General features: G+C 42.5%; 1 protein-coding gene across 1 annotated transcript in view; it reads left to right on the top strand.

The window, feature by feature from the left end:
- Window positions 1–4,416, top strand: part of ERP27 (endoplasmic reticulum protein 27) — a 36,211-nt gene extending 31,795 nt beyond the window's left edge. The window contains exon 7 of the mRNA XM_061582825.1: window positions 3,953–4,416. Within this exon, the coding sequence (XP_061438809.1) occupies window positions 3,953–4,000 (48 nt within the window). The 3' untranslated portion in view covers window positions 4,001–4,416. The remainder of the gene's footprint in view (window positions 1–3,952) is intronic.
- The last annotated feature ends 11,570 nt before the right edge of the window (window positions 4,417–15,986 follow it).

The following is a 15,986-nucleotide window of genomic DNA, read 5'->3' as shown; positions in this document are numbered from 1 at the left end:
TATGTAATGCAGTCAGCATATTAAGCCGAAAAGTAGAGCATCCATCAGAGGCCGACTGGCAGGGAGTTAAAAGGGTAGTGCGTTATCTGAAAGGCACGAAGACAAAGAGTCTGGTTTTGTCAGGAGCAAAGACAGGAGGTCTTGAATGTTTTGTGGATGCAGATCATGCAGGGGAGCTGAGCAGTCATAAGTCAACCTCTGGCATAGTTGTGATGTGGCACGGGTCGTGCATTGACTGGAGCAGCAAGAAACAAAATGTGGTTGCCACCTCAAGTGCAGAAGCAGAGTATGTGGCTCTATCACAGGCCTGTAATGAGCTACAATGGTTTGCAATGCTCATGCAGGAGATAGGCATTGAAATACAATTTCCGATCACTGTATATGAAGACAATCAGACCTGCATCAAAATAGCCACGTCAGAAGCTCATACTAAAAGAACAAAACATATCAGTGTCAGATACTTTCACGTAAGGGATTGTGTGCAGCAGGGGTTTGTTAACCTGACATTTTGTGACACTAACAACATGGTGGCTGACATCATGACCAAGCCTTTGTGTGAGGAGAAATTTGGAAAAATGGTGACAAGGCTTGGAATGAATTGAAGTACAAAGCTGTGTGAACTGTAAACTGGAAATGTAATGTATGCTGAAATGTACTGAAATGTATTGCCTATGTATAGTAGAAATGTACTGCTGAAATGGAAATGATATAGATGCAAATGGAAAATGCAGTCTTGATGGGAAAAGGGGAACATGTTGGGCTGTTGACTCATAGGCATTACTGCCTCTCATTGTTTTCCATAAAGTCTGCAAGTCTGGAGAAGAGAAAGTGTTATCAGCTGGGAACGGACAGCCAAGGCCAAGCACACGTTGTCTTGGCAACCGGGAGATAGAGGCTGGGAAAGTTCTAACAACTGTTGTCTGTCTTACTTTTGCTTTTGAAGAGTGATGATGTACCGAAGGGGGGGAAATGAAGCTGCTTGTAACTGCTGCAAGCCTTAATGTCTAAGTAAAGACTCTTAAACTTTCTCAAGCCTCTGTGATGATTCTTTACCATCTTACATCCAACGTAACGTGTTGTTTCACGCAAGAACCGCCAACCATCAACATAGACTCCTAGCAGGGACACCCAAGGCGGAATGGTCAAAGCTGAGACACCAGACTAAGATGCATCCAAACTCAGAGGAAGACAATGGTAAACCACCTCTGAATATCTCTTACCATGAAAACCCTATGAACAGAGTATCCAAAATACAACATGAGATAGTACTGGAAGATAAGGCCCCTAGGTCAGAAGGCACTCACCAAGCAATAGTTATTGTATAGAAATAGAAGAGGACAACAAAAAGGGAAGAACAAGAGCCCTATTCCAAAAGATTAAAGAAATGAAAGGGAAATTTAAATCACAAGTAGGGATGTTGAATAATCAACAAGAGAACACACTGACTGACCGAGATGAAATAAAAGGAAGATGGAAGCAATACACTGAAGAACTCTATAAAAGAGAAGCCAGGATGACAGATTCATTCACAGAGGAACCGTATGATGAAGAACCAGAAATTTTAGAATGCGAGGTGAAAGCTGCTCTTAAAATACTTGGAAGAAACAAAGCACCAGGAATAGATGGCATACCAATAGAGTTGCTACAAGCTACTGAGACTGAATCTGTCCAAATTTTGAGGAAAAATTTGTCAACAAATATGGAAAACTAAACAATGGCCCACAGACTGGAAGCGTTCAATATACATCCCAATTCCAAAAAAAGGGGATCCCAGGGAATGCAGTAATTATCGAACTATTGTCTTAATATCCCATGCAAGTAAAGTAATGCTCAAGATTCTACAACAAAGGCTCTTGCCATATGTGGAGTGAGAAATGCCAGACGTCCAAGCTGGATTTAGAAAGGGAAGAGGCGCCAGAGATCATATCGCAAACATACATTGGATAAAGAAATGGACCAAGGAATTTCAAAAGAAAATCACCCCATGCTTTATAGATTACAGCAAAGCCTTTGACTATGTAGATCATGAAAAACTATGGAATGCTATAAAAGAAATGGGGGTGCCACCACATCTGATTGTCCTGATGCACAACCTATACTCTGGACAAGAGGCTACTATAAGGACAGAATATGGAGAAACTGATTGGTTTCCAGTCGGAAAGGGTATGAGACAGGGATGTATTTTATCACCCTATTTGTGTCATGGCCCCCTCAGAGGACTCCTCCGATGAGGATGACTCGGGAGTAACAGCAGCAGACCCAGGAGCAGCAGACCCAGAAGGAGAAATGGAGGAAACTCCTGAGAACCCAGCTCCTTCTCCCCCTCAGCTGCAGAGCACCCCAGATACAGTGGAGGCCCTGCAGCCAGACGCAGACAGTGAACAGGATACTCCCCCCTCACCTGCAGAACGTAGACAGCGGAAGGTCAGGCAGAAGAGAGGCAGGCCTGTCCCCTTAAGGCCCAAACGCTGAGGGCTCACACCTGTTGTCAACCCTGCTCTTTATAAGGCACACCTTGGCTGCAGCTTGTTGCTGACTGCAACGTCAGGCGTGGCTTCGTGTATTCCCAGTAGCATCTCTTGGACTGACCCCTTGACAATTAATCCCGGACCTCTACTGACCTCGCTTCTGGACTTGTGACTTGGCAAGTAAGCTTCAGACAGGCCTGGCCCTTATCAGGTTCCCTCCTCGTTGGCCTGGCAGATTTACAACCAGTCTGCCGGCTAAGGACTTCCCTGCTAACAACCCAGGAATTTCCAACCCCCACTGCTGACTCAGTGCAGAGCTGACAATTTGTTTAATCTATACGCAGAACATGTCATACGGAAAGCAGGATTGGACCAAGATGAAGGAGGTGTCAAAATTGGGGGGAGAAATATCAATAATTTAAGATACGCAGATGATACCATACTACTAGCAGATACCAGTAATGATTTGAAACAAATGCTGATGAAAGTTAAAGAGGAAAGCACAAAAACAGGACTATAGCTGAATATCAAGAAGAATAAAGTAATGACAACAGAAGATTTGTGTAGCTTTAGAGTTGAGAATGAGGACATTGAACTTGTCAAGGATTATCAATACCTCGGCACAGTCATTAACCAAAATAGAGACAATAGTCAAGAAATTAGAAGAAGGCTAGGACTGGGGAGGGCAGCTATGAGAGAACTAGAAAAAGTCCTCAAATGCAAAGATGTACCACTGAACACTATCAGGATCATTCAGACCATGGTATTCCCGATCTCTATGTATAGATGTGAAAGTTGGACAGTGAAAAAAGCAGATAAGAGAAAAATCAACTCATTTGAAATGCGGTGTTGGAGGAGAGCTTTGTGGATACCATGGACTGTGAAAAAGACAAATAATTGGGTATTAGAACAAATTAAACCAGAACTATCACTAGAAGCTAAAATGATGAAACTGAGGTTATCATACTTTGGACACATCATGAGAAGACATGATTCATTAGAAAAGATAATAATGCTGGGAAAAACAGAAGGGAGTAGAAAAAGAGGAAGGCCAAACAAGAAATGGATTGATTCCATAAAGGAAGCCACAGACCTGAACTTACAATATCTGAACAGGGTGGTTCATGAAAGATGCTCTTGGAGGTCACTGATTCATAGGGTCTCCATAAGTTGTGGTTGACTTGGAGGCACATAACAACAACAAATGAGAGAAGTGGAATTCAGTCCATATGTTCAGCCTTTCAGCTGAGTTCCTTATCTCTCCATTTTACATAAAGACTTTTTGTGTGATATTTTCTGCTTTCAGATCCCTTGTTTGAGTGACAGTAGTAAGACTAAAATGGGATAAGAGATGCAGGGAAGGAGGCATTGGGTGCCATTAGTTGCTGTAGCAGGATCTCAAGTTTTCCCCTACCGCCACTCCCAGTTCATCTTTCCATTAAAAATCATGTTGATGTGGTTCCCTTTGTTCTGTTTTGTTTCAGAAAGAAAACTCTAAGCCAGAGGATAAGATCTTCAAAGAGGAACTCTGACTCCATTCCAAGTCTACAACTACAGTAAAAGCCCCACTGTAATTCTATAGTTACTCCTATGAAATAGTTAACTGTGTCTCAACAGTCATATAACAGAAATGTGCCAGACTGTATCAATTGAGATCAATACTTCCCCAATACTTCCATAAATACTCACATTGTCTTTCCTACCACACCCACTCCATCTTTTCAGTTTTGTTCTTCAGTAATTCAGGTTCTGTCCTGTTTTGCAAAAGATGGAAACATGAGTCACTGGATCTAGTAGCCTTGTTGGATAGGTTGTCAGGCACTTGGAGGTTGAGAACTTTGTCTAGACTCTAATGTGTAGCTGGCTGTGTATAAGTCATGTAACGTTTCATGCATGCAATGTACTGGGTAGCTTCATAACTAGATTAATGGTGCATTTTGTGTGGATATGTGTATTTTGTTAAAGAGGTACCAAGTACTTTCCAGCAATTAAACAGATGATTTGTGGTCCTTGCCACCTTTTCGATTGTAGCACACTTTCTTTTCATATCATCCCTTTAAAAACAACTAAGTTGATTTTGTGCCTATCCAAGGTGCTTATCACCTTGTTGATTTTTTTAATTGATTGGAAGGTGGGGCCCAGCCTGATCCTACCATTAAGCAGAGTGAGGTGGCTGATCCTGACGAGTGCCTTTTTGAGTGGCCCATCAAAATTATTGGTGGATGAATAGATGAAACTTCTAATATTTAATATTACTGCTTTATAAGTAAGACAAACAAAAACGCCCACTATCTGAAGAGAACGAAGCATACAAGAGATGTACAGGAGACATGCAAAGACTGTAGGCAAATGATAGCTTTTCCCAGAGTTCAAGGCAAGTTGAAAGAGGAGTTCTGTTCATATTATAGATGTCTATCTCATAATTGCTTCTGGTAAACAAATTTTCCAGGTTCTTGCATTTGTGCCATAAATCTGACTGTCCTGAGGCAACTGTATGTGTGTACACTGTGACATGGAGCTTCTTTCAAACCACTTGCATATTTCTTAAAAATTGTTGTCTGACCGCCAAAGTTTACTTTGGGGACCACGATGGACAAATCAGACATTCAACCTGAACACATGAGGTCTTAAAGTGAGAAAGGGCAGCTGAATGCACTTAGAAGTGTCCACATGATTGGGGATCCCTCTGCTAGTGGAGCTTGTGTGTGTGTGTGTGTGTGTGTGTGGATAATGGGGGCAGGGCTTGCCCCCTCTCCATTTTTTTTGTCCTTGTGTGTTCTGGCTGAATGCCTGAAGATGCTAAACAAATATGCAGCAAGAGGTACAGCTAGGGATGGAAGGGTCTGTCTGTTTTGGTTCTCTCAGTTGCTCATTTTTCCAATGTTAAACTCAGTTCTCTAAATTTCTACAGTGATCAGTGATTTTTTTTTAAAATCCTCATGAAAATTCTCCACCATTTTAGTGCAAATTCTCCAAATAAACACATTTTTGTAGGCAGTTTTGACAATGGTACACATTTTTGCAAGCCATTTTTCATCATTTCATGCCTTTTTTGCATGTTATTTTCACTCGTATTCATTTTTATGCACACTTTCCCCTAACATATGCATTTTTGTAAATGTTGTTTAGTTGGCGAAAATTCTAATAAATGCAAATTTTGAAGGATGGCTATGTTTCAGTTCTCATACTGTATCGGAAATTGCGAATTTGATAAATTCTGCTTGAAACGTGAACTGAATTGAAATTCTCACCCATTCCTAGATACAGATGCAAACCTATCCTTTTCAGGAAAGTTAAATGCTTTCACAGATATGTGTCTGGGGAGTGACTCCCATTGATAAGGTGTGTGTTCGACATCATTATTTATGGGGGCATGCTAAGCATTGCATAAAAGAGAGAAAATCAAAACATCTTGTCTACAGGCTTACCATTGAATGAGCATGACATACGAAAGGGAGAGAGAACAAGAGGAGCAGGGCTGGGAAGAAAGATGAAAAAAGGAGAATGTTACATAGGAGATGCCTATGAGAATGCTTGTTTTACAGGGCATGGAGTAGGCCAGCCAAATGATATATTTTATTGGTAGTAAAAAGAAGAAATGTCCTGATCTCTCAGGTTCTTCGTCAGGGTATAGGCTGCCTATTTTAGTATGTTGCTTGTGGAACAAAGCAGATCAAAGTCCCGGGGAGGCTTTTATGTGCAAATCAGAGTCCCATGGAGGCTTTGGACAGTGTTATGTCAGAAGTGAAAATCCATTTTCAAGAAAGACCCATGATTAGGCTAGTATGCAGCTTCTGCTGTAGGATGCTGTAATATCCACATGGAGGGAAATATTATGGCAGTACAGCCCAATCTGTACCCTTTGAGGCCTGAGCCTGGATGAATTTATTTTTTTATTGATTGATTTGTTTATTTGAAGCACTTTTACCCCATTCTTTATCATACGTGGCTCCCAGAGCAGCTTTACAAAGATCAGTTGTAGTGAGACACTCCTTGTTCTCAGGTTTACAATCTACATGATACACAATGAAAAAGGGATGGGGAGGAAAGAGGGGAAAAACAAGCTCAGGCACCAGTTCTTAAAGTTATTGTTCTCATAACAGCCGGCTGGCATGGAAACAGTTCAAGAAGTCTGGTGGAATGGCTGCTGCTAGGTGATAGTTGTATTAGTATCGGGGGTGGGGAGAAAGTGCTCCTTGTTCAAGTTAAGACTTAAGATTTCGTTTTTCTTTAGTTGGGGTGCACAAAATCCAGCCTGTTAGGATCTCCAGTGAAAAAGTACTTGTGAGGGGCTTATCTGTGTGGGGCAGAATTGTAAAATGGAGTTTGTGGAAGGTGGGCCTTAGTTGTCTAGCTTTTCACTGAAGTGTTTGCTGGGGTCAGAATGCTGAAGAGTGGACAGGAAAGGAGCTGTGGATGAAGAGTATCATTCCATCCATGATGTGGCAGCCCCTTGTTCTTGGCTTACCCCTTCTACCCAGAAAGATTGCTACTGCCATACAGACAGTTGCCACAGTGTCTCTCAGGAAAGCATTTGGTTTTGAGGGGAACGGCTAAGTACTGCAGAGGGGAGAAACCACAGAACACCCCCTGTCTGAGATTGGCCTAAAGAGCTTGGAGTGAAAAGCAAGTCTTGTTCTCCTTATTCCTGTTCAGCCCACATCTCTCTCTGAAGCTGGAGTTACCAAGAGCAATGTGCGGTGACGGCGGCAGCAGCATAACATGACAGTCGAGGGACCGAGATTTACAGCATGGCCAAGACCTCTGAAGTAAAAGCATCTCTGTCACTGAAAATGGCCCCTTGTTGCAAGGTCACTTGCATGTTCTTGGGTGCCTCAGTGTGTCTCTTCTTTTTCATCTCAGAACGTCATTTCCCACTCTTCATTGCACCAAATCAACACCAGAGCTGCAAAGATGAATAGCCTCATCCTATGGGATCTTGGCACAGCTGCATGGGTGGAATTTGCAGACAGCTATGCACTAGATTCTACCATGCTGGGAACTGGCAAAGCAAAACACACACACAAAATACCCACCCTAAAAAAAAAAAAGTCATCCAGCAACCTATTGCAGGCACACATACAAACAAAACACAAAACCACACATCGGCTTGACTGTTGCCTGGAATGGATGGATAGATAATCATGGTGCAGAAGTGATTTGTCAAGAATCGCACAGCACATAGTTAAACCCTGGAATTCGGCACCGCAAAAGCCACCTTGGATGGCTTTAAAAGGGGGTTAGACAATTTAATGGAGGATAAGGATATCAGTTACTTCCAGTGTCAGAGGTAATGTGCCTCTGAATGCCAGTTTGTGCTCATGTCCTGTTTGCAGGCTTCCCATAGGCATCTAGTTGACCACTGTGCGAACAGGATAGTGGACTAGATGGGCCTTCAGTATGATCCCGCAGGATTACTCTTTTATGTTATTAAGTTCTTTGCTGGTGTTTGTCTTCACTGAACATAATAAACATAAACTTTCACTTCAGTAAACCATAATTATTTGTATTGCCTAATTATCTGAATTCATCACTTGAGTTTGACCTTCACATTCATAGAACTTTATGTTATCAGCACTCCCATTTATCTGAACTTATGATTATCCAAAGATTTTGGATATTTCCCAAAGTCTGACATTTCCATCACCCCCCCAAGACCTAATTTGTTTCCCCTCTTATCATTGGCTAATTAATCCGATTGGTTTATTCCTTATAAATATATTTGTCATCTACTGTCATATGTTGTTGATCTACTGACCACTGGATTTTGAAAGGTCCTAAGACCAAGAGCCATATACTCCTCAGGTGGTCTTCAAGATCACAGATAAAATAAAAGCAAATTACAATACTCAAGAGCTAGAAGGTTCTTTGAAATTTTCTATCACATGTTGAAGAGGCTACCCACTTTTTAAAGTTTAAATTAAAAAGCAGCTGATCTCTCCAGCAGTGTAAGAATCAGCAATAGTTTGGTGGTTTTCCCATGGCAGCTATATAACATACAAATTGGTCCAAGTAGCTGAGCATTACTACAGCAATGGATTCAGTCCCAGCAGAGTAAGTTTAATAGGCAAATTTCTTTTTGGCAAAGTAGGCTTCTAAACATATACACTTCATAGGATGGGCTTGGCTAAAATATGTCACTGTCACATACTTGTAATTCTTTTGCACCAGACCTGGGAAAACTTTTCCCCTCATTCGTTTGCCTCTAGGTCCCGTCATCCCCAGCGAGCATGGCCAATGGTCAGGGATTATGGAAGCTGTAGCCTAACAACCTCTAGAGAGCCACAGGTTCTCCAACCCTGTTTTACATAAATAACAAAATATAAGGAACTCGGTCAGCCAAGGGAACACAGGAAGCTGCCTTATACCAAGTCAGACCGTTGCTCCAGCTAGCTCAGTAATGTCTACTCTGACTGGCAGCGGCTTTCTAGGGTTTCAAGCAAGGAACATTCCAAGCCCTATTTGGAGAGGCAGGGAATTGAACCTGGGACCTTCTGCATGCAAAGCAGATGCTCTACCACTGAGCAACCGTCCTTCCTTTAAGAGCATTGTGTAAGTAGCGTGAAGAGCTGGATAGCTACAAAATAAGGAGCAGAACAGCTGCATTTCTTTCCCTCTTGGCTTGTAACAATGTGAATAACTTTCAGTTAAATAAACCAGAGAAAAAACAAAACAGGATGTAAGAGGACCTTGTGGTTATGCTAACGTGTTCATGAGCAGAAGATGCTTCCCCAGTGAGTGCCCCGCAAGTGTACATAGATAATTATAGAGACAACTTTTTAAAGAGGCTTGTTATGTACACTGGTGAGTTTAATTCCTTTTCTATCTTGTCTAGAAGACCGCATTCAAAACAACAAGCCCTTAAACCACATTGTGGCCAAGAAGCCACCCCCGATCCTCCCACAGCAAGCCACAGCCAGATAGCTCTAAAATACAGGAGGTTACAGTAGGATGTCCTCAAAAGACCCTCCAGTTGGTGGAGTAGTTGTAAATGGTGGGTAAATAGAAGACACTGAATTCCTCAAAAAGTTCAAAACAGCACTTTTGAGATATGGGATCGACATGTCTAAACACTGTGATAGTGATTCGGCAAATATTTAATAGAAAACATCTTTATTAGACCACTTCAAACCAGCTGATGATCCGCCCATCCCAGGCCACTGTCTGGTACGAACTGGAATGAACCAGTGCCTAGTGTGACTGTACGGATGTTTCTCTCAGGGAAGTCCTTCTGTTGAAAGAATATGATGTTTTCCCAAAAACTTGTGATATGACTGCTTGGAAATGGGCACATATTGAATAGTGTCTGTGGCATCACTGATGACAAGCAACACACCCTTCCTTTCCCAAAGTCCATGTATTCAGCTTATACAGGCAAAGGGAGATTCATAGGGGAGCTGGAATGGTTGGTCTCAAGTAGGGATGGGGAAGAAATTTGATTCTGTTTGCATTTTAAGGTGAATCTATCAGATCTGCCTGTTGCAGAAATCATTCTCCAAAATTAACTCTTATATTAACAACTTTTACAAAATTGCATATATCAGGGGAAAGTGTGTATTGGGGGAAAAAACTTACAGAAATGCTTTTTTTTTTAAGGGAATATTGCTTGGTAGGAGAAATTGCTAGTAAAATGCTAATGAATTTTCATGAGAATTTTTTTTAAATTGCAAATTGCTGTAGAAATGTGACTTGAAGTTACAACTGGAAAAATGAGAACTGAAATTGACATTCCTAGTCTCAAGGCAAAGTCTGGAGAAGCGCTATGCCAGTCCTCCTGTTCCCTGCCTCACATTTTCAGACATTGCCTTTAGATTTTAGCTGGAGTAACCTTTGGGTGAAACCAAGAAGAAGCTTCTGCAGACTTTGCTTTGATGATAATCTTCTTTATTCTTGTATGAGTCCCCTCTTTCTAGGCCCAGTGCTGCTGCTGCTGCTGCTATTATTGTTATTTTAAAAGCAAACATACATTATCGTCATTATTAACATCAACACCATACGGGCTATATATAAGAGGCACATCATATGAAATGGAATCAAATGCAGAGAACCAACTTTGCATCAAATAGGTGATTTAACCTGTTATGTGTGGACATGGCCTAAGAGATATGCAATGACTTACTAGAAGTCTCAGAGAGACAAGAGGAAGCTTCTTTTAAGCATCAGCTCACAGTCTATCAACAGATCCTTGTCCCATACCAACATATACAAAATAAAAGGTTTAGCTTCATAGCAATTATTTCCGAGGAGGGAAATGACATCTATTCAAGAGAGGGAGTATTGGCTTGTGTATGAGACACTTTGGTTAAATACCACAGCCTCATTATCCCACACAGCTCCTCTTTCATTGCATTTCACGCCAGTGGGAAAACTCTTTGGGATGCCACTGTTTTCTTGGATACCACAGGTTTCCAGTATAGATCTTCATCATGAGGTCTTCCTATCTACAGTGACTTTCCTGAGCTCTTGGAAGGTGTGAAAGCCTTGTGGTGGTCGCCCAGCCCTTTTCTCATCCGTGGGATAATCTTCCACACTTATTAAGAGATTAAAAAGCTACAGAAAAAAAAACAGAAAGAGGAACATATTAATATTGATTCTACTTATATCCTGCCTTAGATATTAATTTCGTAGGCAGTCTTTCATCCAGGGGATGACCAGACCTACACCTGCTTAGCTTTAGCAAGGCTACTGCATTATTGGCTTTCAGTCCAGTCACTTGAAGCACCCCTGCTTTGATATAAGGTGTAGTCCTGTAGAGGTGAACTAAAGGGAGGGATAGGCATATGGTTGTACACCTTATGATCCATCAAGTTATACACAATGCACCAGGCAGGAATTGTGGCCTGTCAGGTGCCTGACAATCTCTTCCTCCCTGTTTTTGCTATCTCTGGCCAATGGGAAATCAGATTTAACAAGACCACAATACATAGCTGGTAGTCTGCATTCAGCTTGGAGGGGTTGCAAGCAGCAGTGGACCTTGTGGTGGGGCTGCACTGCTCACCTGACCTCTGTTCAGCTGAGCCACTGCAGCATATGGCAATAGAAAGGGGAAGGGTATGGCAGGGGCGGCAGGAGCACCAGTTGGGCTCCACCTGCACGTTTGCACCGCACCAACCTCGCCACTGCCACCCCTCCTCCTTTCATCCCAGTATGCTGTAATATGTAAACATGAATTAATTTGACCAGGATCACATATAATAATATCAGGATAGTATTAACAATTAACACAACAATGTGCTTTAAGAATAGCAGATGAGGCCCTGTTGGTGGTCCCTGTGAAGGATGAAGTATGTAGTATGTGGGCCCTTAGAAGGGCCTTTTCAGTGGCAGCTTCTTACATGAGGAATTCCCTTCCAACTTCCCTTCCAGGTGTTTTTGGCCAGTTCAGAAGAGGGATGGGGAACCTCAGGGCCAGGAGCTTAATGGGGCTCTTCAGGTCTTTCTATCGGGTCTTTGGAATTCTTCCTAGGCCACACGCCTTCATGGGCCTTGCTTCACACCTGAGTGTTTTTGCCTGTCTGGAATTTGTCCTTGAACTCTGATAACACCTTTTGCTTGCCTGGTTGGAGGATAGAGAGGGGTGTTTGAGTACTCTTCTAGAAACTAGCCTACTGCACAACTAGGGTTGCCAGGTCCATGGAGGCCAGGCCTGGCAACCAAGAGGACTTCTGTATCTTTAAAAGTTGTGCAGGGGAAAGGGAGAATTCCACCTTGTGGTTTTTCCCATTACAGTGTTGCAAGAACACTTGCACTTGGCTGACTTTCTCTTCTCCTAAAGATACAGGATCAGTCTTAGGCCCTGAACCTGGCAACCCTAAGGAGGAGAGACCTGCTTAGCTAAACTGATTAGTTGCTGGTGCTGCTGTTATTCATAATTGCTATTTAGTTATCTGTTGTGAGTTTTTGTATTGTTATTTTTAAAATTGTGTTGTAAATCACCCTGTGGCTTGTGCAAAGGGTGGTATATAAATCATCTAAATACATAAAATAACACTACTAATAAAGCACATAGCAAACTATGTTTTCCTCAGGTCTCTCTCGTTTACCTTCATATTCTCACAATGTCAGGACCCTGAGTGGGTGTGTGAAAGATTACTTGAGGGCACAGGCTGGTGGTTTGATCAGGACAGCGGCTGGGAAGGGAACAGCACAGCAACGTGGGCAGCAGATGTACAATCATGGTCCACAATCCAAGTGAGGTCAGCAGATGGTGAGATTGAAAAGGGAGAGGACCAGGAGGGAGAAACAGGAGAAACAGATCCAAGGGCAGGCAGGCGATTGTTCAGAGCCAAGGCTGGAGGATGCAGGAAAGAGATTCCAGTCTGGTTAGTTCCTGCCTAAGCTGGGGCCAAAGCCAAACTAGACTTAGCAGCAGCAGACCCATTGGTTTAAACCCATCTGTCTCTGGATCACATAAAGGTGTAGCAGGTAGAGTCAAAAGGGGCACTTGCGGGTACCCACTTTGTGGCTGACCACCAGTGACTACCCCATAGTTTGTCCCCCATCCCAGTGCTTTTCTTTGCTAAGCTTTAATGTAGGGAGGAAGCTATTTTATATGGAGTCTGGACCTTGGTCCATCTAACCCAGTGCTGTTGACACTGACTGGCAGCGACTCTCCAGGCTTTCAGGCAGGGGTCTGTCCTAGCCCTATCTAGAGATGCCACAGATTAAACCTGGGACATTTTATGTAACAAAAGTGCTCTTCCCTTCCCCATAGCTGAAATGAGCTCAGATGGGAGCAAAGCTCTTGAGGGGAGACTATATGGGGAGGCAAACAGTAATTGACTTCTTTCCCCTGCATCCCCTTTTGCTTTAAAAATTGGAATCCCCTCAGTGACCCAGGTTTTAAAAAAGGGCCCTGGCACTATCATATTTAGCTTAGCCCTCCGACATTATAGCCCTTGTCAGATGACTTAAGTGTGTGCAATGAACATGAATGTTCTGCCCCTAACCCTATAAGTGTTCATTGTGCATCCTGAAAAATTCATTTTCCAATGTTCCTGAGAGAGAGACAGGGCTCATCCACATGGGAGAATTATTTTGTACTAAAGATGCTGTTTTTATCTCCATTTTCTATTTGCACTGTTCACAGTAAGGACTCAATGCCAGCTGCAAGCATGGTATCTTCTATTCACACTGAGGGGAAGGATCAGTCACACAGTTTCCAAATGACCATGCCCTCTAATTTAACATTTCCACTCCCTCTGATTGCTTGGCAACCAGGCATGCTCAGTTTGTTCTACCAGCTGCAGTAAGTTCCACTTAAAAAACAACAACGCGGAAGTGTGATTATTTGTATTTTCACTGGTACTAGGGTTGCCAGGTGTCTGGTTTTTGCCCGGAGACTCCAGATTGTTGGGGTCCTCTCTGGGTCTCAGGGTGAATCAGCTTAATCTCCTGACTCTCAGCTTTCTTTTTTTTTAAATTAAGTTTCTAGGTGGTCTGGTTTACAAGATAAACACCAAAACATAAGCCGCTGCTCTCCCGGCAACTTCTGTGAAATGATCTCTTAGGGGCTGCTCTAACCCGCCCTTTCAGGTTTGTAGCCAACAGTGGAGTCAGGGTTGTGATTGGGAAGGGATTTCTGGGCTTCCGGGCAGTACCTAGACTCCATTGCAAAGGTAGAAAACTGTTGTTTTTTCCTGTTTATCTGAAAATCACATAAATTGAGTAAGTATATAGCTTTCAGCAGTAACAACAGTCGTTTTTCTCTCTTGTGTGCAGGAGTCAAACAAGTTTAAAATTTCCTGGGCTCTTGAAGAGGGCAGTGTTTTGAAAACCTTCCCAATATGAAGCTTTAATCCAATACTCGCTTTTCTGAGAGTAAAGCTGCAATGCTAATCCCACATACCTGGAGTAAACCCCATTGAATTCAGCAGGACTTGCTTTTGAGTAGACATGGTTAGGATTCTGTTGTAAATTAATGGGACTTTTGAGTGAACATAGCAAAGAATTGTGTTTGCATTCTAAATCTTTCTTCCCTCTCCAATCTGTCAGCTCTACTCTGCATCAGCAGTGTCGGGGGGGGGGGCTAGAAATTCCTGGGTCTTTGGCAGGGAAGGAAAGTCCTTAGCCAGCAGTCGGGTTGTAAATCTGCCAGGCCTATCCGAAGCATACTTGCCGAGTCAGAAGTCCAGAAGTGAGGTCAGTGGAGGTCAGTCAAAGAGATGCTGCAGGGAAACTAGGTCTACACAAAGCCACCCCTGACGTTGCAGTCAGCAACAAGCTGCAGCCAAGGTGTGCCTTATAAAGAGCAGGATGGACAGCAGGTGTGAGCCCTCAGCGTTTGGGCCTTAAGGAGACATGCCTGCCTCTCTTCTGCCTGACCTTCTGCCGTCTACGTTCTGCAGGTGAGGGGGGAGTATCCTGTTCACTGTCTGTGTCTCGCTGCAGGGCCTCTGCTGTCCCTGGGGTGCTCTGCAGCTGAGGGGCAGAAGGAGCTGGATTCTCAGGAGGCTCCTCCATGTCTCCTGCTGCTCCTGGGTCTGCTGCTGTTACTCCTGAGTTGTCCTCATCTGAGGAGTCCTCTGACGGGGCCATGACACAATCCTATTTTTAAAAGCAATTAGGCAGGGCTTACATAGGTATCACTGCTTTTATTATGTAGGAAACTAATACTGATTTTATTTAAAAAAAATGTTCTGCAATGACCAACTGGTTTTGACAATAAACTATTATATTGTATGGGGTCTATGTATTTTTACATCTCCAGTGTGTGTGCGTATATGGAGTCTGCCCAACAACCCTGTGAGGTAGAATTGCCGATTGGAAACCAAGGTAGCTCCCAACAAGAAATAAATCCCTTTAAAATCCAATAACCGTAAAAAGTATAAACAATTGTAAAATAGCTTAAAGTGGCATGATTCTGCATTTTGGGTTGGGTGAGCGTTCCTTATCACTTGAGGCTGCATGATTTCCCCTAAAAAAAATCCTGGGAAGTGTAGTTTCCCCCTCACAGTTATTGTTCCCTTAACAAACTACAGTTCCCATGATTTTGTGGTGGGATTCATGTGCTTCAAATGTGTGTTTAATGTGCCTTAAATGAATGATGTGGATCTGCCCTAGGTATGCTGTGCATTCATTAGTGAATTGAAAAGAACAATTTTAAAAGATACTTTTTTAAACGGAAAGGGCTGTAGCTCAGTGGCAGGGCACATGCTTTGCATGCAAAGGTCCAAAATTCAATTTCTGGAAAAGACTATTGCCTGGAATCCTAGAAAGCCAATGCTAGTCATCAGTACTGAGCTAGATGGTATCTAATGTCCTGAGTCAGTATAGGGTAGATTCCTTTGTTCCTAAAAGTGGAAAGAGAACCAAAGGCCATAGTGACTCCAAAATTTATTTATGTATTTTATTTACAACATTTATATACCGCTTTATTGTACAAAATCTCAAAGCGGTTTACAAAAGGAATTAAACAATAAAATTATTGGCAAAAACAGTTAAAGACAGTTAAAAACATTCAAAATAATAAAATCAACAATGAATTAAAACAGATAAAAAACACAATAGCTTCTACCT

This window comes from Rhineura floridana, chromosome 8 (genome assembly GCF_030035675.1).
Source record: "Rhineura floridana isolate rRhiFlo1 chromosome 8, rRhiFlo1.hap2, whole genome shotgun sequence".
In the NCBI taxonomy this organism is placed as follows: Eukaryota; Metazoa; Chordata; class Lepidosauria; order Squamata; family Rhineuridae; genus Rhineura; species Rhineura floridana.
Note: the sequence above shows the minus strand (reverse complement) of the source record. Positions and strands in the feature narration are given on the sequence as shown.